The 26,085-nt window shown below is 44.0% G+C and overlaps 2 protein-coding genes across 7 annotated transcripts in view; one reads left to right on the forward strand and one right to left on the reverse strand.

Moving 5' to 3' along the window:
* Positions 1-3,435: 3,435 nt before the first annotated feature.
* DLD (dihydrolipoamide dehydrogenase) lies at positions 3,436-25,392 on the forward strand. Of its 3 annotated transcripts, none has more exons than XM_083399850.1 (15): positions 3,436-3,459; positions 3,581-3,798; positions 6,821-6,896; positions 7,877-7,956; positions 9,289-9,357; positions 12,849-12,918; positions 14,093-14,193; positions 15,057-15,200; positions 16,600-16,701; positions 17,607-17,797; positions 19,682-19,852; positions 20,333-20,522; positions 22,500-22,637; positions 23,762-23,851; positions 24,014-25,392. In XM_083399850.1, the coding sequence occupies exons 2-15, from the start codon at positions 3,760-3,762 to the stop codon at positions 24,077-24,079; spliced, it is 1,527 nt and encodes a 508-aa protein (XP_083255976.1). In that variant the 5' UTR covers positions 3,436-3,459; positions 3,581-3,759; the 3' UTR covers positions 24,080-25,392. The 3 variants fall into 3 exon arrangements, 2 of the variants coding, with proteins under 2 accessions (XP_083255976.1, XP_083255975.1); XR_014502110.1 differs by lacking the exon at positions 3,436-3,459 and having other exon boundaries at positions 3,551-3,798; positions 24,014-24,808; positions 24,895-25,392; XM_083399849.1 differs by lacking the exon at positions 3,436-3,459 and having other exon boundaries at positions 3,551-3,798.
* LAMB1 (laminin subunit beta 1) overlaps positions 25,213-26,085 on the reverse strand; it is a 58,715-nt gene continuing 57,842 nt past the window's right edge. For all 4 annotated transcript variants that reach the window (XM_083399281.1, XM_083399282.1, XM_083399280.1 and 1 more), the window contains one exon: positions 25,213-25,949. In XM_083399281.1, the coding sequence (XP_083255407.1) occupies positions 25,816-25,949 (134 nt within the window). In that variant the 3' untranslated portion in view covers positions 25,213-25,815. The remainder of the gene's footprint in view (positions 25,950-26,085) is intronic.

A 26,085-nucleotide genomic window follows, 5' to 3' on the forward strand; every position in this document is an offset into this window, starting at 1 on the left:
CCACATATACTTGCACTGATGCACAATTGCCAGACACACTTGTACATGCTGCTTTGAAGGAAACCACAACCCACAACCGACCCACCTCCTTGGAATACCAGTTGCAGAATGGAAAAGGGGATGAATGAAGTTCTGACAGCTGAGAAAGGTGAAGGAAATCTGCTGTGGCGAAGCTGAACATGGATTTCCTCCGCACTTCTCTGCAGGAAGGAAAGGGAAAAACGGGGGGGGGGGGAGTCATCCCTAACTATACACAGCTCAAAATGCGCTTCAGTTAGCATGCATGTAATGACAGAAAACAGAGAAATGGAGGGAGTATGTGATGCAGTTGAAAAATCAACTTTCGTGCCTGGTCATCTGATAGAATTAAGACACCTATTACAACAGCCTTTAAAACTGCATTTCCATCTTCCATGTGTGCATTCCAGGAGCACAGAAGAGGCTCGAAAGCATTCTGAGAGGCATGTTTGAAATCTGTACGGAGCCCCATAGAGATGTGGTCAGAAGACAAGGAATGGAGGAGCTTGGGGAGTTGGAGGAGTCCAACCCAGGGGAAGGTCCTAGCATGCTGGGGTGCAGAGATCAGGAACTGCAAGAGGAGCCTGATCCTGGGAAAGGCCCTGGCAGCTTGAGCAGCAAAGATTTGGATTCTGGGCAAGGACCAAGTGGGTTGTCTAGGGAACAGTCTACCTCTGTGTCACCGGATATCTGAAGTGCTACATCACCGCCAGTCAAGCGAGGAGCCAGCCCTATTTGGGGAGCCACCAAGGGATAGACCTTGTTATGTACCGAAGTTCTCACCCTGGGCCAGCAGGGGGATCCTGTAGATAGTTCAGGTCCACATATGCAAATAAGGGATCGAAAGTGACGTTCAGTGACTGGATAGTTACAGAAAGTTGTTACAATTACGTTGTTCTGGAGCTCTATATAAGCAGGCTGGCTGAACCCTTCAGTTCAGTTCTGTTCTGGCCTCTGAATAAAGAAGAGCTGTTTGAAGAATCGCTGTGTCGTCTGATATGTTCACCCACAACTTAACAGACCTGATAGTGGGGACAAATAACTGTTTAGTTTGTCTCTGGGGTCTCAAGGCAAAGGACTTATTAGGGTTCTAAACAGAGAAGTGTTAGCAATGTGCATTCATGCCACGTATATCGTGAAGCCAGGCTATTCTGTGTAAAGAGCCTTTTCTCTCTAGTTTCCTATCGCCAAAGTTCGTCCTTGGGAGCATTTACTGTGCATGACATGGAGCTAAGGAAATATAGTCTCATGGAGACTAGCAGTCTCTCTCTCTCAGATGGTACACTGGGTTTTGGTGTTAAGTTATACCATATCCTATTCAAGGTCGGGAGTGTAGAATTGAGTGGCAAAATTGCTGACTGGGGTGAGGCAATCTGAATGCATAGCATTGATTCTTGTATAACTGTACTGTCTACCAATTCATTTCTGGGTTCAATTCAAAGTATAGTGGTACCTCAGGTTAAGTACTTTATTCGTTCCGGAGGTCCGTTCTTAACCTGAAACTGTTCTTAACCTGAAGCACCACTTTAGCTAATGGGGCCTCCTGCTGCCGCCACGCCACCAGAGCATAATTTCTGTTCTTATCCTGAAGCAAAGTTCTTAACCCGAGGTACTATTTCTGGGTTAGCAGAGCCTATAACCTGAAGCGTATGTAACCTGAAGCATATGTAACCCGAGGTACCACTGTACTGGTTTTAACCTATAAAGCCTTATGCCAGAACTGAGTCAGGGTTAATTCTTGATTAATAAAGTGTCTTCACGAACTACTGGAATCAATAGGGTTGCCATCCCTATGTATTTTTCCTGATATCCTGCCAACTACTAAATCACAGCGTTCTAATTTGTCTCTGGCTATTAAAAGGTGAGCAAGGGAATAGTAAGAATATTGGAAATTGGCATATGCTGCCACCTTATGGAAGACTCTGTCATGTTGAGATAACTAAAAGATGAGTACCGGAAAATCTATTTCACTCTTTGAGGAGAGTATGAAAAGGCGGATATTTTGAGATCCCTTACAAAATCACATTTGTTGTATTCATGATAATTTTAACCCCCTTGCTTTTTATACAGAGTGGTTCATTTGGAGTTTTGAAGTGTGTGGTTGGTAATACACTATGATATGAGGTCTGCTTATCCTTTAGTTTCTGCTCTCAGTTTGATGTGTTAATTTTAACCTATAAAGCTTTATGTTCAGGATCTCAATCCGGCACGGGCTGCCTTTCCTCGTACGAACCTACTTGGACACTGTGGACTAATTCACTCACCATTTAAAACGTTATAAATGCATTATTAAAATGTGACACCAGACGGCTCTGCGGCGAGCCAGCGACAATGGGAAACTGCTTTTAAACTTTATAAAACTTTTTTTAAAAAAATGCTTAGCAGATCAACGTAGATCCAGCCTCTTGTTTCTTATCGCTGGAAAATTATAACTTGTTACTGCAACATATTAAAAGAACAAACAATGGCACCTGAGAGCTATCTGCTGCAGGGGTAGAAAAGGGTTAAGAATTTCTGATCCCAATACAGTGGTGCCTCGCAAGACGAAATTAATTTGTTCTGCGAGTTTTTTCGTTATGCGAGTTTTTTCATCTTGCAAAGCACCAATGTGTATTGACGGTTTCCCATAGGAATGCATTGGCGGTTTTAAAAAAAAGTGCAAGACGTTTTGCAAGGGAAATCCGTCTTGCGAAGCAACTCAGAAAACGAAAAACTCTTTCGTCTTGCGAGTTTTTCGTCCTCCGAGGCATTCGTCTTGCGAGGTACCACTGTACTCGCACAGTACCACAGCGGTCAACTTTTCCCTTTTCTTGCGAGGAATCCTATTCGGAATAAGGGAATGTCCCTTAAAAAAAGGAAAAAGTTGACAGCTATGCAGTACGTGCAATAAAACTTTCTTCCTGAAGAGAGGATTGCAGCCTTGAAACCACAGCAGATTTTAATTAGTATCTTAATTGCCCAGGGACCCTAGCTTGTTTCCTGCTGCTGGGCGCAAGCATGCCTCGCCTCCTTCCACAAGTGTGTTAACCTCGACTCGCTTTTGTTTTCTTCCCTAACACGGCTATCCGTCTTGAAATGTAAGTGCAGAGCCGCGCGCTTAAACCACATTGTCCCTCGGGAGATTCCTGCATGGCAGGGGCTTGGGATGGGTTCTAGGAGGCACAGTTCTAGGAGGCGCAAGGCCCACTCAGCATCCCAGCCGCCTAATCGCCGCGGGGGCTGCACTTCGGGCGGCGCCGGCTTCACGTCCCCCTCGTGCGCCTGCGCGAGCCGCGCTAGGCGTCCTCCTCTGCTAGGAGGGTGGGGCACGCTGCGTGCCCTTTTCCGGGACCTGGCGTTCGCCGAGAGGCCGGCTTCGCTTCCCCGCCGCGCGCCTGCGCGAGCATCTGCTGCTCGCGCCGGGCCTGCGCTAAGAGACCTCCTCCGCTAGGGGGTGGGTGGGTACGCTGCGTGCCCTTTTCCGGGACCTGCCGTCTGCGCGAGGCTTCACGTCCCCCTTCTGCGCCTGCGCGGGCTTCTGTGGTACGTACTAGGAGACCTCCTCCGCTGGGGTGGGGGGGAGCACGCCCGGCGTGCCCTTTCCCGAGACCTGGCATTCGCGCAGAGGCCGGCTTCGCTTCCCCGCCGCGCGCCTGCGCGACTCGTCGCCGCAGCCGCCTCGGAGAGCGCCGGGCGGAGAAGGGCGAACCTTGAAGGTGCTTGGCGCTGAGGCGGCAGCGACGCTGCCCGAACGAGGCCGACATGCAGAGCTGGAGCCGCGTCTACTGCGCTCTCGCCCAGGTAGCGGCCCGGATGGGGGCGGGCGGGCGCGGGGGCGAGGAGCGGCGGGCCTCACCGGGCGAGAGGGCGGGCGGGAGCTCAGGCGACGCCCCGGCGAGGCCGCGCTCCGACCTTGGGCCCGGTCGGGTCTTGGCGCCTCTGGCAGGCAGCTGTTCAACAGGGGAAGCTCCGAGGCGGAGCACCTGCTTCGCGGGCGGGAAGCCCCTCCAGGGCGCGGCTGTGAGGGGGAATCGGCCGCCCGCCGAGGAGGCCGCAGTGCTCCTCCCCCCTTGGGAGTCCCGTCGGGGCTACAGCCACCCCGAGGCCGAAGAAAGAGCTGTGCTTTAGGCGTATGGTCTGAATTGCGGAGTTGGAAAGGGACCACGGGGGTCATCTATTTTTATTTTATTTTATTCAGTGAATTTATATACCGCCCTCTACCCGAAGGTCTCAGGGCGGTTGACAGAACAAGGTCAACATATAAAGCCACAACAGAAATAATCAAAATAAAAACAACAACCCAGTAACACCCCCCCCCCCAAGAGCCACATTTTAAAAGGGCATAGCATCTAGTCCAACCCCCTACACTACAGGAATCTTTTGCCTGGGGTTCCTGAGTTGGAGCATCTCTTGCTCTACCAATTTAGCCATCCCAGACCAAACACTGGTGTAAAATAATTTCTGTGTGTTCCTTTATCATGGAATCGTAGAGTTGCAAGGGATCCGGAGAGCCATCTAAATCCAATTCTCTGCAATGTAGGAGTCTCAACTTGCAGCCCCCCCCCAAAAAAAGATCCAGTTTGAAACCATACCGGGCCCTGCTTAGCTTTGCAAACAGTGCTAGCTGTTTTATTGGGGCAGCAATAAGTTTTATTCACCGCTATGAAGTTTTTATTGCTGCTGCAGCAGCACAACAACTGTACGCTGTCATCTGCTCCAGAGCAGCAACAAAACTCTGCAACTCTCCCACCGGTTTGATTTCACCCCCAAAGACACACAACTCCATTGCCTCCCGAGACAGATGGATTTCAACAAGAAGATGAAGCTGTCTGCTCCGGCTTGTTATGCACATGGAGCTTTGGGGCAGGCAGAGGACAGAAGGCCACAAAACTTCAAAAGCCCAACAGCTGTTAGTGCTGTGGTGGCCATTTCATAGAATTGCAGTGTTGGAATTGGACCAGGAGTGTCATCTAGTCCGACCCTCTGCAATGAAGGAATATTTTGCCGAATGGGGGGCTCGAACCCATGACCCTAAGGTTTAAGAGTCTCATGCTGTACTGACAGAGCTATCCCAGCAGGTGTATTGCACCTTGCATCTAGTGTAGGCTGCAGTAGACCGTCTTTTTCGCTCTATTAGACGCACCAGACCATAAGACGCACCTAGTTTTTAGGGGAGGAAAACAAAAAATAAGAAAGCAACGCAAAGCATCCTGAGCTAAGAGGGAGCACTCCTCCCTCTTCGTTCAGGAGGCTTTGCGGGGCTATCCCTGAAGCCAGGAGAGCAAGCCGGATCAGTGCGCACCGATCCCTCTTGCCCTCCTAGCTTCAGCGAAAGCAAGCCTCCTGGCTTTCCCCCCACCTCCTGCAAGAGCCGCGCACTCTTTAAAGGGAGCGCGGCTCTTGGGGACTTTTGCGGGAGGTGCGGGAAGGGACAGACCTGCTGCTCTGTCCCTTCCCCCACCTCCCGCAAAAGCCAGGGATAGCTGCGCAAAGCCTCCACAGGGCAGCGGGATGAAGGCTCCCCGCTGCCCTGCGGAGGCTTCGCGCCGCTAAGGCAGAAGCTAGAACAGGTAGAGGGAGCGCTGTCAGGGCTGGCTGACTGGGGAAGCCCGGGTTTCCCCTGGCAGCCCCAAAGAGCGGCTCAGGAGCGTGCCGCACTCTGGCAATTTAGCTCCAGGGACCCCACATTCGCTCCATAAGATGCACAGACATTTCCCCTTAGTTTTTAAGAGGAAAAAAGTGTGTCTTATGGAGTGAAAAATACGGTATATGCTGCTGCTTCTCTCTCTGCTGGGGTGGGTTTTAAGTTCCCCCTTAGCTGAGGAGAAGGTGTCAGGGTAGTTTGAGAGAGGCAAGGAAGACTCTGCTACTGTTTTGACCACCAAGCCATGCTGCCTGTGCTAGTGGGTGGTGAATGGGCTTGGCATCTTTGTATGTGGTTGTAGCAAACCTAAGCAAGAAACATGGGCTGGTAAGAGGGGGATTGCAGCAGCTTCCTGCAAATTTATTCTTACCATCTCTTTTTTAAAAAACAAGAAGCCCCCTTTGACTTGGCAATCCTTTGATCTACTTAATTCTACTTTGCATTACTTGTTTCTTTTTATGGCATCTGTGTCTGAGCCTGGTAGAGAGGCTTATTCCTTTGACTTTTCCAGGAGGAGAATTCAAAAAGAAGGGGCTCTTCTTCTGTCGTATTCTGAAATAAAGGGCATATTTTGTTAGCTGTTCTGCACTAGAGAGTATGATAAGAGATGCCAGGCGGTCTGCGAGGCCTTTTGCATGCTCCAAAGAGACCTTTGGTGTTCAAATTTGTCAGTCTTTGTATTTTCTAATAAGTCAGAGGTCAAAAAGAAGTGAGGAAGTGTTGACTTGTGGATTTATCTGTACATAGACTTTGCCACTTCCTATCAGCAGTGAAAGGCAGTGTTCAGAATAGGTGCTCATTAAAATAGATTTCAGTGGAACTTTCCCAACATTATTTTTCTAACTCCAGCAGCTAATGATGCATAGTAAACAAAAGTGTTCCTTAGTGTGCAGAAATCACACAAGTGAGGCAGGCTTTTTACCAATTCACTGTGATACTTTCCACCCCACCCTAGTTGTTTCAAATGATAAATACAGATATTGAGGATCTGAAGAAGAAAATGACCCATAGAAAGTATGATTCCTTAGGAACTAGAGTGGGAGTACAAGTGAAGGTTTTAAAATGAATTTTGAACGTTAATGAGTTTAGTTAATCCTGTAACAATTTGTTTGTTTCTTTAATACATAAACTATCCTTAATGGAGAACATAAATTTATTTCTTCTTGTTTTTCAAATCAGAGAAGCCATTTTAACCGGATCCAGCCTGGCTTACAAGGCATTTCTGTAGTGCCTTTAAGAACCTATGCTGACCAAGGTAAATATTATGTAACTTTAAACATTACATTCAATAGCCACATCAAACTGTACATTTAAATATTTTGGGTCATTGTTTCGCCATTTCTGCCTATGTGATGTTCCTCAGGATTATTAAGATGTTACTACATTGTGAAAAGTTGCATCGTTCCCTGACCAACACATGAAGACTGCTTCTCCACATTTTTTGTGGTAGCAGTGCAGATTTCAGAAGAGCAAAAAAAAAATTTGTTTTCCTTCAAGATACATGGAAGTAGTGACTGGAAAGGATCAGGCCCCTTTTCCATGTATTTAAAAGGAAAATACAGCTGAGATACCACAAACATTGTGTTACAATAATTCAAACTTACCGATGTATTTTTGTGATTTTAGCTATAATAAAAAAGATGATGATAAATAACAATTCTGTAGCCATGAAAGACGGATCGGTCAGATTGCTTACTTGGATTGTTGTATCAGTTGTTATTGTTCCTGTAGGCTTTTTTTTACTGAAATATCTTTTAGTGGACTATCTTGCATTATTATGTTGTACACTGTCTTGGTAACTTCTGGTTTTAAGCCAGTATATAAATAATTTTAATAAATATGTAATCATGTAAATGTCCTCATACATCTCTTAAGTATGTGCAGTTAATTGCATTGGAACACATGCAAATGGACTTTGATTGCATTCCAATCAAAATTAATGCAGCACTGGTAGATGACATGCTAAGAAACTTTCTTCTTTTTAAATGGAAAGAATTGCATTGCTTTCTTTCTCCCATTTTAAAGGATTGTATCCAAGAAAGATACTCTGGGCAGACCCACTGAAAAAAAGGGACTTAGTCATGTTCATTGATTTCAGTGGATCTGCTTCAATCTGCACAACCCTGTGTGATCTCTTTTTCTGTCTGTGAAATATTTGACTGGAAAATTTTTAAATGTAAAATATTTTCTTACTTCTTCCACATCTTATAAACATCTGACATCTTTTTCTGCCAGTTGATGCCGATGTTACTGTCATTGGATCCGGCCCTGGAGGGTATGTTGCAGCAATCAAAGCTGCTCAACTTGGCTTTAAGGTAAGGAAACAGGATGAGAAGAATCACATAATGTAGCCGTGGCGCAGATAATCTTGCAGCTGTGGTTCTTGCAATTAAGTCAAAAGGAAGACGACCATTTGTAGCTTGGCCGTCTGTATCTTGAAGATGCAAATTGGATGGCTTTAAAAGAGGATTCCAGGCATAGGCAAACTCGGTCCTCCAGATGCTTTGGGACTACAACTCCCATCATCCCTGACCACTGGTCCTGTAAGCTAGGGTTGATGGGAGTTGTAGTCCCAAAACATCTGGAGGTCCGAGTTTGCTTATGCCTGGATTAGGCAATTTCATTGAGGGCAAGACTATCAGTGGCTAATAAACATGATGGCTATGCTCTGCCTGTTAGAAGCAGTATGTTTTTGAATACCAGTTACTGGAAACTGGAAGGGGGAGAGCGCTTTTGGGTCTTAAGGGTTTCCCATCAGCATCTGGCTGGCCACTGTGAGAAAGCTCAACTAGATGGGACATTTGCCTGATCCAGCAGGATCCCTTGTGATCTTCTGAATTGCCTGCAGTCTAAAGAACCTATTATGCAAACTTAGGGGAAAGAGTTGTTTGTTGAACAAAAGCCGCGTCACGTTTGAAAGGTAATGTGCAGACTTCACTTGGCACAGATAGGAGGCTAAATATGCCAGATACATACAGCAGGCTGATTTTGAAATAAAAGCTTTAAGAATAAACTCTTCAGCAGTGTGTCTCTTTCATATAGAGATGTGGCTTTTATTATGTACAGTGGTACCTTGGGTTACATACACTTCAGGTTACAGACTCCGCTAACCCAGAAGTAGTACCTTGGGTTAAGAACTTTGCTTCAGGATGAGAACAGAAATCGTGCTCCGGCGGCGCAGCAGCAGCAGGAGGCCCCATTAGCTAAAGTGGTGCTTCAGGTTAAGAACCGTTTCAGGTTAAGAACGGACCTCCAGAACGAATTAAGTACTTAACCCGAGGTACCAGTGTAGTAGACAATAATGGTGTCTTTGAATCAGATAAGGTTATATCAGACATTTCTTCAGAAGGAGATCTGTGATGCTCTGTTTCTCTCTAGCAGTGATGGAGAACTTATGAGTCGCTAGATGTTGTTGCAGTCCAACTCTGATCAGCCCTGGTCAGAATAGCCATTGGTTAGGAACAATGGGAGCTGTCTAACAAAATGAACGTTTTGCTATTAGAAAAAATGCTTATAGGAGTATTCTAAAAAAAGAAAGAAAAAAGAATGAATTGTTTGAAAATAAAAGTGTAGGAACCCATTGTGGCCTATTTGATCTATGGAGGGGAGACTGTTTTATGAAAATTCCTTTTCCTTTTAATTCTTAGACTGTCTGTGTGGAGAAGAATGCAACACTAGGAGGGACGTGTCTGAATGTGGGATGCATACCTTCTAAGGTAGGTTCAGTTTTTAGTTCTCACCTTGTGCTGTATCTAGATTGGAGGAACATCTACATTCATTTTTGCACAGAAGTTCTACTGGGGCTCATCAGCTTCATGGTGGGAAAATACTTAATCAAATCGTTGTCATCATCATTTTATTTGCATGCTGCCTTTCCATAGTTAAAGCCAAGAAAAGATTTATATAATCACAAGCATAACAGAAGTAGTCATAAATAAATAAAGCTCTTCAAAAAGTACACAGCCAGGGCTGGCTTACCCATAAACCCTGGGGTGCAGGGCACCCAGGCTCTCAGGGGCGACAGGGCGCGAGTCCAGGGCTGAGATTTGGAGTCCGGGATTGAAGAGCCAGGCCAGCCGACAGCCACCACCAAGCGGAGCAGAGCCCATTGGAATGTCGCAGGCTTTTCTGCTGCGGGCACTGAGGTAGCCAGTCGGCTCCGTCCTCCTGCGTGCCTGGATTACTCTCCCTCCCTCCCCACAGTGGCATGGGAGAGTTGTGTGCCCCTCAAAAACTCTGAGCTGCTCCCCTAAAAAAAGCTCAACAACTTTGGCCTCCCCCTCAAAAATGGGGGCGCTGGGCAGTTTTTTTTGCACCTCAGCGCTGCATATGCCAAAAATGGCCCTGTACACAGCTGAACTGAAAAAAATTCCACATAATTAATAGAAGATCTAAAAATAAAGATACAGTGGTGCCCCGCAAGACGGAAAACCCGCAAGACGAAAGGGTTTTCCGTTTGCAGAGGCGCTTCGCAAGACGAATTTCCCTATGGGCTTGCTTCGCAAGACGAAAATTGACGAAAAATTTTGAGGGGGTTTTTCGCTCCAAAACCCCTTTTTCTGAAGCGCTGAGCTGCTAAAAGCATTTTAGCAGCAAAGCCGCTAATCCCTTAAGCCTTAAAAAGCCGTTTTTAGCCCTTAAACTGTCAATAGCGCTAATAGCGCTACTCCGCTAATGGGCTTGCTTTGCAAGACGAAAAAACCGCAAGACGAAAAGACTCGCGGAACAGATTCTTTTCGTCTTGCGAGGCACCACTGTACAAAAAAATTCAATATCACTAACAGCAACAAGAACTCCTAAACAGTAGCCCTACCCAAGAGTCTGTTCAGCAGCCTCAGCTTTTGTTGTTGGGGTCAGTCAAGCCAAGTGGGAAAAGGCAGGGAGCAGGTCTTCCGGGACTCACAGCCAATACGGTCCCACAGTATGAGAAGTCATGAATTGTGGTTTTGCAGTCCCTTTGGTGTGTTGGCTAGTGTGTCAGACCATAATTAGGACAGAGAGGCTGAGCATGGAAACTCAAGAGTGACCTTAGGTGAATTGTAGCTGTGAGGATTAAATGGATGTGGGAGAATAAGGTACCTGAAGCCCTTGGAGGAAGGGCAGGGTGGAAATGTAACAGATATTACTATTCAGTTTCTAATGGGATTATATCCTCCTCAGCAGAAGAAAGGAAAAGCGGTTTCACCTTAAATGGCTGGTTGTTGCCAGGATCTGGTAGTCAGTTCTTTGCCAGCACATTTGTTATTTAAGTCAACCTGGCCATCAAGATTTAATCATGGGGCCTAACAAGCAGCAGCTAACTCTACTATAAAATACAAATATATAAGATAAATAAATACTATTTGATTTAATCTATGCCTTGGAGGCTGGGTTTGGCTGCTGTGCATGATGCATCTAGCCAGGTATACTCTAGACCAGATGTTCTTAAACTATAGTCTGCAGATCACTGGTGGTCTGTGAGTTCCATTCATGCAGCCTGCCTGATAGGTTGTGGAACAGTATTTGACCCTACACTTGATTATTATTTTTCTGACAGTGGAGGTTTGGCTGTTTTGATCATGGTCAGATTAAAGAGCAGGCTAATGAGGCTTTCTACTAAGGCTTCAATTTTCATAATATGGCACTGGTGCTGTCTAATATTCCCCCCCCCCTTTAAATTTACCTGTAGGGGTAAGACTACAGTTATTAAAATCTCAGTTATGTATGTGCTTTTATTTATAGAACCAAACAAGTTTATTAGGTGATCCACGGCCACCCAAAAAAAAAAAAAAAAGTGCACAGCTTTACTTCTGGAATTAGACATAGAATGTCCACAGGAGCAAATATGATACAAAGAAAGTAGTTTTCTTTTTATTCTGGAATCTGAAGTATCATTTTCTTTGAGAATCTTTGTGACTTCCCAACTAATTGGGTAGAATTAATGCCCAACACTAACCTTATGCTGCTGCTGAGTTGATATTGCTCCTTTGTGTTGTTGATTAATTCCTGATGATTTTGTGAAAGTGACTTGCTTTCAAGTGTCCAGCTCAGGGGTCAGCAAACTTTTCCAGCAGGGGGCCGGTCCACTGTCCCTCAGACCTTGTGGGGGGCTGCACTATATGTTGCCATGATTATGACCTGCATTTTTGGCAAAAACCCTTATTGGGACCAACCCCAACGTTGCCCAAATGCGATTTTTTTGGGGGGGGGGTTTCCATCATAGACCCACGCTGCTTCCTTTGCATTTTACGTGTTGATAGTTATTATTTCTCTCGTAGTGGGGGGCTGAGGTAAGCGCGCCATTCCTGTCAGCCCTGGAGAGTGTGTGCACATTTGTGGGTCAAGGGAAAAGTCATTGGCTATGCTAAGTCAGGCCGGCGCCGCTCAAGCACCACCACAGACACCGGTGGGCGTCGTTCCCAAAGCGCCTCTGAGCCACTGCCGCCATAAATGCCCTTCCTGAAGTCAGTCACCGGAAGCTCCATGGTGGAAATCCAAACTGTGGCTCCTTTTCCCTCTTCCCCATCTGCCACCCCGGAAGAAAAGATTGTTGTGCGCATGTGACGGACAGAGAAGGGGCTTGTCTCGAGCAGCCGCCCGCCTCACTTTTGACCCCCAAGCCTGGCTGAGTCACAAAAACCATCACATGTGCACTATGCCGGCTGCCTGGATTCCCGGACCGTCCACAGGCTGGATCTAGAAGGCAATTGGGCCTGATCTGGCCCGCAGACCTTAGTTTGCCAACCCATGGTCCAGCTGCATGAAAGTTACAAAGATGTATCAGTGAAACTGATCACTAATGGAGCACTGGTTCACACATGCACCTATGTCACTTGATTACTTCATGACAAGCAGCTGATTGTGTGAACTGACTCGCTTGAAGAACATTGCATTTGAGATGATGTGAATTGATAAGGAAGTTCTTTATGTAGTCCATTCAGGCTTCCATTCATTCATTCAGGCATCAAGTGCTGAACATGGTGGTGTTTTCCTGAAAAGCAATGTGAAATTACTTCATTCTGATCTTAGGATAAATAGTAGTGATGTCATACTATAGCAAGGGTGACTTAACCTTTGCTCATCCAAATGTTGTTGTACTCCAACTCCCATCAGCCCCAGTCAGTCCAACGATATCTGGAAGGCTGCTGGTTAGCCACTTCAGTAATCTTTTACTACAATACCCCCTGTGGAAATTACGTGCTTAGTTTAATTTTCTTTTATGTTGCAGGCCTTGCTAAACAATTCACACCTGTATCATTTGGCCCATGGAAAAGACTTTGCTAGTAGAGGAATCGAGGGTAAGTATGAAATACCATCTGTTGGCATTCCAAATATCCTGGTTCTGCTGTGCTAGTGCATAGTGAGATAATTTACGGGATTGGATATTGGGTTAGACTGCTGCATCCTCTTAAGATAGTGTAAAGCCCTAAATATAGGGAGTCTACTCTGCATATTTAACAGGATGCAGTGCATTAAATAATGTTAATTAAATTAAAATTATATATCCCCAGAAACTTGCCAGGCCAATACTTAGCTGGAAACCTGTACATTACTTTGGTCTAAGCTACTGGGTAGAACATTGTCCGTGAGTTGCTCATGTCTGTAGAGGAAAGGGCAAAAGACTTAAATTTTGATAGAAAGAATTGTGCTTAACATTCCCTGCGCACAGCGGGGCTTTCACGTGCTTCCTGGTGCAGCTCTGTGTTCCGTTCCCCAAGCTGCTCCTGTGGGTGGGATTTGATAAATCACTGCTTGATTTAGAGCAGGTGGGAGAATAAGCAATTTTCTTCCACCCTCTGCATGAAAAAGCAGAATGTTCTTTGGCTTTTGAAGCCTTGCCTTTCAGTTTTGTTCTAAATGAAAGCTAAAAATTCAGGGAAGCAGCCTGAAAGAGTCAGGTCATTCCATGGCTATGGTCTTGATTCTGATCTAAGCAAACTTAAATCATTAGAAAATATATATTTAAGCCAATTTTATAGGTCTGCTTCTCTTTCTTTTAGTCACCATGCCATGCTGTATGTATTAACCTGTCTTCTGAATTCACAGAAATAACCCTAACATTTTAAACGTTTCTTGCAACAGGCATCTTCTTAGAAGAGGCATGCCCTCCTATGTGAAGGAAAGGGGAGGAGGGCTTTATTTAAGAAAAATCAGAGACACCTTTTAAATGGATAAATTGAAATGATAGATAAACTGAACATTGTTTTATTATTCAAGACATTTGTATTCCCCCCTTTTAATAGTGCTTTCAAGGTAGTTAACAAATGAAAAGTAAAACAAATTAAAATTACTAAGTCCAAAATGTTACATTACAGAATAGTCTCTCAGTAAAAAAGCAATTAAGATATCACCAGCAGCATCTTCCACTAAAAGCTTGGAATAATAGTGCATCTAATAGAACTGTAAGAACTTTGCCAGGTGCTTAGGTCTGCAAAAATAAATACTTTGTTACGTTTGCACATATTTATATAGTTACAGGACTCAAATTGAATTTAGAGAAGATGATGGAGCAGAAAAGTGGTGCAGTCAAGGCCTTAACAGGGGGAATTGCTCACTTGTTTAAACAGAACAAGGTACGTCTGGACTCTGAACCAAAAGCAGTTTACTGCTTGCGCTATTCCTGGCCATTTCTTAGTCGCTTTAGAAGTTGATGCTGGTGCAAGTTGCCGCTTTTCTATAAGTGGTTGCCAGGACGGCACCCAATTTACAGGGAGTGGACCCATTGAAATTGATGGATGTTGCCTGAGGGTGATTCACATTGGCTATTGCCCAGAGATTAGTGGTTTTAATCCCATCTTCAAATCTGAACTGATAGTTCTTGGCCAGAGAAGCCAGAGCAATAATTAACTCCTTTTGCTCAGATATATAGTCTGAACATGGCCAAATGCATCCCCGAAGAACCACAGGATGAAGTTTTCTTGACTTGGTTAGGATATCATGGGCTGCATATCCACTAGCAACTGCTGAAGGTGGAAGCCCCATCAATATGTGTGCTGCTTGCAGTTTCCCCTGTTCTTTAAAGGCTTGCCAGCCATCTAATCTGCTTCCTATGTAGGCCAAGCTTCTTTTCAAAGTGAAGATACTGATTTATATACTTTCTTCACACTTTTAAAAACAGGTGGCTGGCTGGCCGCCTCTTGGGTGTTCTTGGGAATCACTGGAACCCGCATACTGATAGGATAAAGTTGTGCTCGTTAAATGCATGGAAACTTAGAGTTGTTTGCTTAGATTAAAAACACTAGTGTGTGCCACAATAAAAAACTGAAACATCTCATGTGTGCCCTGTGTCACAAAAAATACAAAAAGCTTTTTGCTCTATCAACCTCTGCGTATCAGATTTCAGTGCCTCCTTTTAAACAGGGTAAAAGAATAGTATTGCTGCAACCTGAAATGTTTCTTAGTTAATTTTGTTTAACAAGAGCTTTCTTTTCTGAAGGTGACACATGTTTCTGGGTTTGGAAAAATAACTGGCAAAAACCAGGTCACCGCAACGAAAGATGACGGCAGCACCCAGGTCATTAATACAAAGAACATCCTCATCGCCACTGGCTCAGAAGTAACACCTTTCCCGGGAATTACGGTATGACTTGATTTTTAACCTTTTCTTAATAGTGTGCTCACTTCTTACTTGCCATTGATTGACTGCAAAAAGGGCCAGCAAACCCACATTTTCAGCTGTGCTTGGCATGCCCTGAGTCAAGAAATCTTCTTTCCTCTTCCTGCCCTCAATCAGATACATGCCTAACATTGTACAGTGGTACCTCGCAAAACGAAAGAGTTTTTCGTTTTTTGAGTTGCTTCGCAAGACAAATTTCCCTATGGGCTTGCTTCGCAAGATGAAAACGTCTTGTGCCTTTTTTAAAAAACCGTCAATGCATTCCTATGGGAAACCGTCAATGCACAGTGGTGCTTCGCAAAACAAAAATATTCACAAGACGAAAAAGCTCGCAGAACGAATTAATTTCATCTTGCGAGGCACCACTGTATTGGGATCAGAAATTCTTAACCCTTTTCTACCCCTGCAGCAGATAGCTCTCAGGTGCCATTGTTTGGTCTTTTAATATGTTGCAGTAACAAGTTATAATTTTCCAGCGACAGGGCTGTCAAATAGGAACTTTAGTATTCTTTGTTGCTTCTGTTTCCAGTGTTATTTATGTTACCTTCCATAGGTGCAAGAATCATGTTAGTTTGCTAGGACTTGAGTTGCATGTGCTGGCAAATTAGGCTGAGGCCCCTTGCACAGCTACAGCAAAGGTAGACCGGAGGGCTTGTGTGAAGAAGGGAGCCTGTAGCTAGGCCAAGAGCTGTATCCACTATATCCATTGAAATTAAAAGGCCCAAGTTAGTTCTGCCCATTCCATTCGGGGGGTCTCCTCTGTGTGACTAATGTATACAATCCAGAATGAGGAAGATCATTTCTGGAAAAGTGCCAGCGAGAGTTACTTGGTCTGGAGAACAGTTTCATTTTCTAGCTGCTTCTGTCCTGTGCTGAGGTAACTAGTTGAATGGCAAGAATAATGCACTGAAACAACAAAGATTAAGCCAGGCTCCTATGTTGAAATGTAATAGCAAACCACACTTGATAGGAAGCCAAGATTTGTAAGCCAGCAGCAAAACATGGTTTCAAATGGTGGTTTGCTGCCCTGAATTAAACCATGGTTAAGTTCAGAGAAACCATAATTAGGCCAGGTCAAACTTTTCTTGCTTATGGCCAGAGGTGTTTGCAACATGCAAACTAGCTCAAATATATATTGTGCAGCAAATCCTGTTTGCAAATACAAATAGGCTAAACACACCATGGTGTGGTAGCTGTTGAATATTCACTTCTGAGATCAGAGGAAATTGGGTGTGTTAATAGTGGTATGGCTGTTGTCTTACATATAACCTTGAAAAAAACGTTGGCATTTTATACACAGTGTATGCTTTTATACAAAAGTCTCATATTTGGGGGGTTGTATTTTTCTTTTCAATTTGTTTAGATTGATGAGGATACGGTTGTATCATCCACGGGGGCTCTTTCTTTGAAGCAAGTCCCTGAAAAAATGGTGGTCATTGGTGCAGGAGTCATTGGTGTGGAACTGGTAAGAAGTGCTCTACCTCCTTTTGATTTTTTTCAACCTTTGTCAATATTCCTAGTTGACATGCGAAAAAATATTTCTGGGCCTCATGCAGTTGCCTGTAGGTGGTCTATTGGGCTGTCAGCAGTCACGCAAACCAGTCAAGGTACTAAGGAAACATGGGTTGAATAAACCAGTGCCCTTCTGTGGGGGCTGCTTATACGGCTGTTACGATTCTTGCAACCGCAGAAAAAGTTTTCCATATGACAGCAATTGTGCAAATAGCAGCAGCTCTCTGTCCACTGGCATGTGGAGGTGCCCACGCCATCCAGGCTTTATTTCTAGGCCGTTCTGGTTTGCAGCCTTGCATCCTTGCACGATCAAACACGTGGGGCTTAGTGAATATTTGCACAGGGCTGATATATAGCAGGGCTTCTGCAGGACTAGAAGCCTTTGGATTACGATAAAAAATTCTGCTGTTATTCCAAGACCTATTGGGAATCCTCCAATTTGGGAGCTGTGGCTCACAGCCACTTGGAAGTTTCCCTCCAGAAGATGTAGGATTCCCAGCTCCCATCAGCCCCTGCTAGTATGGCCAATGGACTCAGATGATGGGAGTTACAATCCAATAACCTCTGGAGGACCACAGGTTCCCCATTCCTGGTTTGTTGTATTCCTAGTTAAGGAAATTTATCGGTCCATGAAATTGTCATGAAAGTGTAGCAGGCGTTGTGCAAAAGATTACAAAACATTCCCGGGCTGTTTAAAGATTTCTGGTGGAGTTTAATCTTCCGTGGTTGCCATTAGTCAGATTAATTTGTAGCAAAAGCTACACAGGAGCTATAAAATCACTCCCTCTCTCTTTTTTTTTTTAAAAAAAAGCTTTTTTAAAAAAAATTAAAGTAAAAATGGGCTTGTTTACATTGCAGGGTTCAGTCTGGCAGCGTCTCGGTGCAGATGTGACAGCTGTGGAGTTCTTGGGCCATGTAGGTGGATTGGGTATTGATATGGAGATATCTAAGAACTTCCAGCGTATTCTCCAGAAGCAAGGCTTTAAATTTAAACTGAATACTAAAGTTACCGGTGCTACCAAGAGACCCGATGGAAAGATTGATGTTTCGTAAGTATGTACGCAACTATGTAAATATGTAACTTAAAGAAACGGGTTGTCTTCTCTTTATGAAACCTAAATTAGCCCCAGATCAGACTTGGGATCAAGGGAGTGGTGGAATTACTGGCACCTATATACAGTTGTACCTCCATTTGCAGCCGTGATCCATTCCGGAGCCTCGGCCGCTAGCCAAAAAAGACGCAGGGCAACGTGCCGCATCTGTGCACATGCGCAGAGCGGTTTGTCTTCTGCACATGCGCAAAGCACAGTTTAGCGCTTCTGCGCACGGCAAACCCAGAAGTAACCTGTTCCGGTACTTCGGGGTTTGCCGCGGACATTTGCCGGAATGGACGCTAGACAAGACGGATGTTCATGGAGGTATTACTATATATGAGACTGATTCTTGGGGTATTTCAAATATATTTTCATCTCTGGAAACATGTTTACAGAACTGTAGCTATCGGCATGGAAAGTGTATACAGTGGTGCCCCGCAAGACGAATGCCTCGCAAGACGGAAAACCCGCTAGACGAAAGGGTTTTCCGTTTTTCAATGCGCTTCGCAGGACGAATTTCTCTATGGGCTTGCTTTGCAAGACGAAAATGTCTTGCGATTCTTGCGATCTTTTTTCGCTCCCCACCCCCTTTTTCTAAGGCACTAAGCTGCTAATAGCCTTTTAGCAGCTAATCCGCTAATCCCTTAAGCCTTTAATAGCCGCTAAACCGCTAATAGCGCTAATCCGCTAATAGGATTGCTTCGCAAGACGAAGAGACTCACGGAACGGATTCTTTTCGTCTTGCGAGGCACCACTGTATTGCAGAATCAAATATACTGGGTTGTATCTGTCTGAGTCACGCTCAGGGAGTAGACCCACTGAAATAACGTTATTCTGGTCCATTGATTTTTTTCCAGTGTCACCCAATGTGGTGCCATCTTAAGTGTTGGGTTGGGTTTCCATTTTCACGTGCCGCTGCTGCCAAAGCCTCCATAACCTGTGATGCAAAGTGACAGGTTCCATTGAGCTCTCATGAGATTTTGCTGCAGTCTCATTGGAAGCAGTGGTGTTTCTCTGCAGGTGGTGCCCCCACTGCCTGAGGCAACTGCTTCACCCTGCCTCATGGCTGGGCATCCCTGCTGACCATTGGCTAGGCTGGATGGGGTTGATGGATGTTGGGAGTCCAACATCTGCAGAGCTGCCGCTGACGTAGGTGACGTAATCCATTAGTTTATGCTTAAAAAAACATACAACACAGACAAGTCCTCTTGGAGCTGCTAATCTTGGATAATGACAGTTACTTATGCCTCTTACACTGCACAAATTGAAATGTTTCTAATGTAATAGGCATTGGCATCCTGTTCACATGTTCAAAATCTTATATGCGTTGCGTATTTTATCCCTCAGAATTAAGGTGGCTGGATAAAAACCACAAAGTTTAAACTTGCATTGGTTACACTCTTGATGTGTAGACTCTATGCATTTCACAAAATTCCTATGCAGTTTGATTGTATTGTTTGTGGCACAGCTGGCAAGATTGAGGAGAGAGCTGGACAATGCGTAGTCGAAACAATTCGAAGGGGGGGTTAAGAGACAATCCCACCTTTTCATTACAGACATGGTGTAGTTGTGACAGTTAATGACATGATTATAACATTCCTTTAAGCTGTTTGTTGGAGAACTGCTGTAGTCACTTACTGTGACATGAACGTAAAAATGTGTAAATCTAGTATGGTTTAACTATAATTTGCTGTGGTTTTGCAGGGCCTTGACATGTTATCCGTGTAACGACCCATAACTGTTAGATAAAAAGGAGTGATCGGGATTCATTGACAACAGGTGTACTAGCAGTATGTTGCTTCTCTATTCATGAGCACTGCCCTACTCCTTTCCCCCCAGGATTGAAGCTGCTGCTGGTGGCAAGGCAGAAGTGATCACTTGTGACGTACTTCTGGTTTGTATCGGGCGGCGCCCATTCACTAAGAATCTTGGCCTGGAAGATGTGGGTATTGAACTAGATAATAGGGGAAGAATCCCGATCAACAACAGATTCCAAACCAAAGTCCCAAAGTAAGTGAAGTAATCAGATGGGTTGTTGGGCTGTTGGAAATTGTTTTTTTTCTGAGTTGCTATTTTGAGTTTAAATTTAAGGTTCAGTTGTATTAGCAAGATGGGTATAAAAACTGGTTGTAGTTTAGCGCGGGAGCATTGGTTAAGCGGAGGAAGATTTATACTGTGTCAGATTGTTACAATCTCCTCTTTTGGCTTGTGTTACTCTTGCTTACAATCATAATTAATATATGCTAGAAAAGGATGACAAGAACAAGCCCGTTGGCCTTGGGCCTTCGTTTACCTTTGGGGTAAAACAAGACTGTAGCTCAAAGTCAATTTACCTTAAAAAATGAAAAGTTTCAAATTAGATTAGAGATTTGGCTCTTCGTTGTATTTATTTTATTTTTAGCCTATTCCCTGTATATTCAGGACAGTGGGTCAAAAGCTGTTACACTGCATGTTTTTATGTCTATCTCCCTATTTTTCTTTACTTGGCAGCATCTATGCTATTGGCGATGTAGTTGCTGGACCGATGCTTGCTCACAAAGCGGAAGATGAAGGTATTTTGTGTGTTGAAGGAATCGCTGGAGGTGCAGTTCACATTGACTACAACTGTGTGCCCTCGGTCATTTACACACATCCTGAAGTTGCCTGGATTGGAAAATCGGAGGAACAGCTGAAAGAAGAGGTACTATATGTAGTTTCTTCTGTCTGCTCATAGTAGAGCAGTGTGTCTATGCCCTGGTTTGCATGTGTCACTAAGCCAAACCACGGCTAAGCATGAACTTAATGATTGTGCAGGTACTTGCTGCAAACGTCTCGGCCAGTTTGCTCCTCACCCAGTAGTCCTGCTGCCCAGAGTTAAACCATAGCTTAGCTTAGAACAGTGGTTCTCAACCTGTGAGTCCCCAGATGCTGTTGGACTACATCTCCCATCATCCCTGAGCTCTGGCCTTGCTAGCTAGGGGTGATGGGAGTTGTAGTTCAACAACATCTGGGGACCCACAGGTTGAGAAAGGCTGGCTTAGAATACCATCCAAACCCCAGGCTCTTGCTCCAGACAACCCATAAATTTTAAGAACTTTTCAGACTCCTGAAGGTATTTTTTGCTTTCAACTGCTTTGAGCTTCACTAAAAAAATATTATTATTATCTCTCTATTAAATTTGTATACCTCCCCCCAGGTCTCGCCACATAAAATCACAACATAAAAACAAAAAAGCATAAAAAGCAAAGACAAGAACAACCCAATAATCCACCCCCCCTTTCTACAACATGTTTTAAAAGGGCATTGGCATTCAGCAGCAGTTAGCAGTTCTCTCCTTTTTTGTTTGGATCATTTGTGGTGCTGTCGTCTTTTCAAATCTATTTTTAACTTTTGCATTAAACCATGGTTCGTTCAGGGGAGGCAAACCACCAGCCTGGGTCCAGACATAAAGCTAAACCCAGCCATGGCTTAGTGCCAAGTAACACTGCACCAGAACAGCTGGGGGGAGGAGTGGAGCAATGTGATTTTTTTTTTACTGTGAGTACCTGAATGCTTGTGTGTTAACACTAAGCTAACCATAGCTAAATGCGATGTGCAAACTGGACCTGCATTTCTTTTGGAGCAAAGGGCAGAATAATGGAGCTGGCAGTAGCAACAATGTGCTTGAATATCAGTCTTTCAGTTTATAGCGGAGAGGAGAGGGAGCCTTTCATGATGTGCCCCCCTCCCAGTTATTGTTTGAGATAGCTATAGAGCAGCCATGAGTCCACAAAGCCAGGTGCTAGGAATCATAGATGTCGTTCAGTCCCGCTCCCAGAAACAAACCACTGTTAAAAACTAGCGGAAGTGAGAACCCCATGGATGTTGGAAACAATGCTGCTGCAGTTCTGAATGTTACATACAGTGGTACCTCGCAAGACAAAAAACTCGCAAGACGAAAGAGTTTTTTGTTTTTTGAGTTGCTTCGCAAGACGAATTTCCCTATGGGTTTGCTTCGCAAGACGAAAACGTCTTGCGCCTTTTTCAATGCATTCCTATGGGAAACCGTCAATGCATTTCCTATGGGAAACCGTGCTTTGCAAGACGAAAAATTCACAAGACGAAAAAACTCGCAGAACGAATTAATTTCGTCTTGCGAGGCACCACTGTACGTGGTGTCATACATGTCTTCTGAGTGCTCTTCAGTTTTCCTGCCTTTTGCCCCAAAGTAGCAAGTGCTTTTCTGTAAGGTTCTGCTACGGCAGCCCCAGTGGGAAGAAAACAATTTGGGGAAAGGGGCTGTTTTGAGAGCGCCACTGCCTCAAATCAAGTGTCCACTCCCCACTCCATATTCTTTAGCAATTGCAGCAGTTTCTGTACATGGATCTATAATGGTCATGTCTTCTTTGGAACTCACGGAAATGTAAACTGGGTTGCACCACATCTGATGGCAGGGTTGCAACTCCAGGACTGAATGCATCTCCACCCAAAACATTTGTGTTTGGGTAGAACCATCTCCCGGACACCTAGTTTTCTATGTAGGAAATACTTTTGTGTGGAGCAGGATGTGAGCATCCCCTCACCAACTTGGCCTTTCGGAGCTCAGATGCAGCAAACTGCCAGAGAAGTCGTACTTTAGTTTTTCTGCCAGGTGCAGGAGATAATGTCCAGCTTCTCAGAACTGTCTTTTGCTTTTTAGGGGGTAGAATACAAGATTGGCAAGTTTCCTTTTGCTGCCAACAGCCGAGCTAAGACCAACGCTGACACAGACGGCTTGGTGAAGATGCTAAGTCACAAAACGACAGACAGGATGCTGGGAGCGCATATTTTAGGCGCAGTGAGTACTATGCGGAATCTGCACGTAGCGCTTCAGAATCTTGAATGTATTTGGTTCTGGTGGTCAGGAGTTCATAATATGCAACCATGTATACTTCTGGCCTCCAAGCATTTGCTGGTGGCTTGTTAAGACTTCAGAAAAACGTTTATATCCCCAAGACTGTTTTGTTTACCACAGCTCAGTTGCTCTTCTTACGTGCCTCTTGGGCATGTAACCTAAGAAGATAACCTAAGAATGCCACAACAAATGATGGATTCATGGGCATTTAAAATAAACACATGCCTTCTTGCATAACTTAGTGCACTGCAGAATTTGATTTTTTTTTTGGATTGCAGACTTAAGGCTTTTCACATGCTGGCTCCCAAATCCCCAGTCATGGTGTGCCATTACCATGTGCCACTACCAAGTGCGGCACAGTGGACTTGGCCACAGTTTTGTGTTGTATGAGTTTTCTCTTACTCCGTGCTTTTCAGTCTGAGGTTTTGACAGTCATGGCATTCGCCAGCAGAATGCAATTCTTTAAAAACAAACAAAAGCAAACCAGAACATGAAAACCCCCATCAGGCACACTGCGTTCAGAGCACTCTGTGTGCAGTGATAAAAGCATATAATTTGGTCTTATGCACAACTTTAAGCATCCTGAGCGCCTCAACTTTCATGGGGGTGGTGTTTTTTAAATAGCATGTCTTTATATCTATGAAGCTATGCTTGAAAGCATGCAAACAGGCACCCAAACCCAGATTTATGATACTATTACATACAAATATAAGAAGCCAATGGCCTCTTAGAAGTGGTGATCCACAGCTGCTTTCTCTCACAAGGTAATAACTCTACAAAGATGGCAGCTGATGAAACACGCACATGTATAATATGTAAAACTTGGTTTTTTTTCTAATCAGTACTTGCATAATTTAATGAAGATTTCACTGACAGCCCGAAGCCTTTGCTAGGTATATAGTTGCTTACCTTAAGCATTTAACGCAAATCAGATTTGACACCAAATTTTTATAATCTTTGTAAAAGCACAGAATACACAGAGCTTTATTGTTCTCTGTACCTCTGTTTTTAATTTTTTTCTCATACATTTATTACTTGTATCATAATAATTCCCCCCCCCCCTCCAGGGTGCTGGAGAAATGATTAATGAAGCTGCTCTTGCAATGGAATATGGAGCATCGTGTGAAGATGTTGCCAGAGTTTGCCACGCACATCCAGTAAGTTGGTGTGAGCTGTCTAGTCATTTTTGTCTCTCTGTGGGTTAAATGAAGATCCAGATAATTGCAAGGTTCCCCCCCCCCATTGTTGTTTCGTTGTGTCCGACTCTTCGTGACCCCCCCCATTACCTTTTCCTAATTACTTTCTTTTGTTCTCAACAGACCGTGTCTGAAGCCTTCAGGGAAGCCAACCTAGCAGCATCATTTGGCAAAGCGATCAATTTCTAAAGCAAAAGGATACAGTTAACGCACAAAGCATATTTTCCTTTGAAAACTGACAGAAGGCTTTGTGAAAAGCTGAGTCATTTGAAAACTTCTGGGACTTAACTGAGTGAACTTTTCTTTTCAACATGAGCTATTTAAACAGATTTGGGGTTGGGAAATCACCCAACAGCTGTACATTAAGTATGTTTGCTAGTTTGTACATTCTAGGTTTCTGCAGAAGACAAGCTACAGCAATGACAGCTTAAGGTTGTAGCGTGCTTAAGAAGAGTCCATCATGTACTTGGGCAAAATATAATTGTTGATACTATCCAGTGTTGCTGTTCTGTCATTGCTGAGGAACTGATACTGTAATATCATGATACTTAAAATATGCCACTGTCACCTTTGCACAATGCTGTCGTGGTAATTTCAGTGAGAGGGATAGCAATAGGTTTCAACGCGTCACAATCTTTTTAAAGTTATTTTTTAACCAAGGCTAGTCTTTGTCTTGGCTCTTCTTGCTATGTAGGACAAAATGCGTACAGCTGGTTTTGCTCTGTGGACAGCCGTTTGTATCGATACATTTTTTAAAAATGGAAAAACACCTGTGTTTTTGTGAAACTTATTGAAAGAAAATCAAGTTCTTTTGGAGAAACTAAAATTGGTATAAAAAATACAGTGTGGAAGGCAAGTGGAAGAGTTCATACAAAGCTGTTGCACAAGCAGGCCAACATTTTTGGCTTTAGCGCCATTGTCCTCTCACAGTGTTCTGACATGGGGTGTGCAAGCAGCAGTCTCCTTCCTTTCTGCTTGTATGCACAGCTGAATCCAGGTAATAGAATCCATGATGCAGTTTCCCTGCTTCTTTCCCTATGCCTGCGCTTCACATACTGGGTTTCATGACCTCTATTGTGGTGGAGGATCCCTTTTCTTGTCCCTAGATTTGCATAAAAATAATTCATGGTACATCATCAGCTCATTTTTATGGTGGTGTTCTTAACACTTCCTTTGTTAGAAATAGTGGGGGAATGAATCTGTTCAAACAAGAGGGAGATCAGAAAAAAAACCTCGAATTTGCTTCCTGGATGGCACTGGTTCAGGGATCTTATGGGCCTAAGGGTTCACACACACCCTTTAACTCATGCAGACACCCCAGCTAATGTAAAAAGGGTATTTTATTTTCTACTGTTTTCCAAAGAGTACAAATACATAATATCAAAACTCATGTCTTGCAGGCAAAAATTAGCACCTGTTCCAGGGAGTGCTAAGGCAAGCAAGCACCTGACACAGTGACAGTCAAAACACAATGAAATAAATTATGTTTCTGTCTTGTTTCAGGTGTCTTTTTCCCTCACTCTGATTCTGCAAATGTTTGGTCCTCTGTGGCTTTATTTTATGAACTTAGCGTTTCACTTTCCTAACATCTGTTTACATAAACTCTTAAGCAGAACTCTTTAAATTGAAATTAACTTCCCATCTAAGGTTTTATTATCAGAGTACTTAAAAGGGTTAAAATACCATTTCGGGATAATGAATGTAACACTGGTTAAATGAATCATATGCTTTGTTACAAAAGTACTGTTTATTAAGTAAAAGAGAAAGTCTTTGGTTTTAAGATATTAAAGCTGGTATTTAGTCAAATTATGAGGTATTAAGGTATGAAAAGAATGTATGTCAGTTTAAGACTTCTCTCTCTTTGGATTTACACGTTCCCTTTCCAAAGGGCTTTTTTTTTTCTGGTTCCATTTTCCAATCAGTTACTAGCAAGTGCTGTAAACAGCAACTTTTTGGCTGATGGCCTGCAAGAGGCTGCGGACTGTTTCTTCCAGCTGCACCACTTGCTTGGCTTTGTCTTCCAGAATTCTTTGATTCTTCTCATATGTGTTTTCCAATTCTGCAAAGAAAGAAAAACGGGGACGAGGGGGGGGGGGGAGAGACACACACACAAGAGTCAGGTTATTCCAACAGCAAACACTACATGTTGGGTAGTTTGAAAGCCCAAAGTAAAGGTGGAATTGGAAAGAAGTCAA

This window comes from Podarcis tiliguerta, assembly GCF_965153285.1.
Source record: "Podarcis tiliguerta genome assembly, chromosome: 10".
In the NCBI taxonomy this organism is placed as follows: Eukaryota; Metazoa; Chordata; class Lepidosauria; order Squamata; family Lacertidae; genus Podarcis; species Podarcis tiliguerta.

Bases quoted from the DNA above. Each gene is read 5' to 3' on its own strand.
- DLD (XM_083399850.1), top strand. From the start codon at position 3,760: ATGCAGAGCTGGAGCCGCGTCTACTGCGCTCTCGCCCAG. The intron at 16,702-17,606 runs GTAAGAAGTGCT...TTTACATTGCAG, and splicing joins GAGTCATTGGTGTGGAACTG to GGTTCAGTCTGGCAGCGTCT. The intron at 17,798-19,681 runs GTAAGTATGTAC...CTTTCCCCCCAG, and splicing joins GATGGAAAGATTGATGTTTC to GATTGAAGCTGCTGCTGGTG.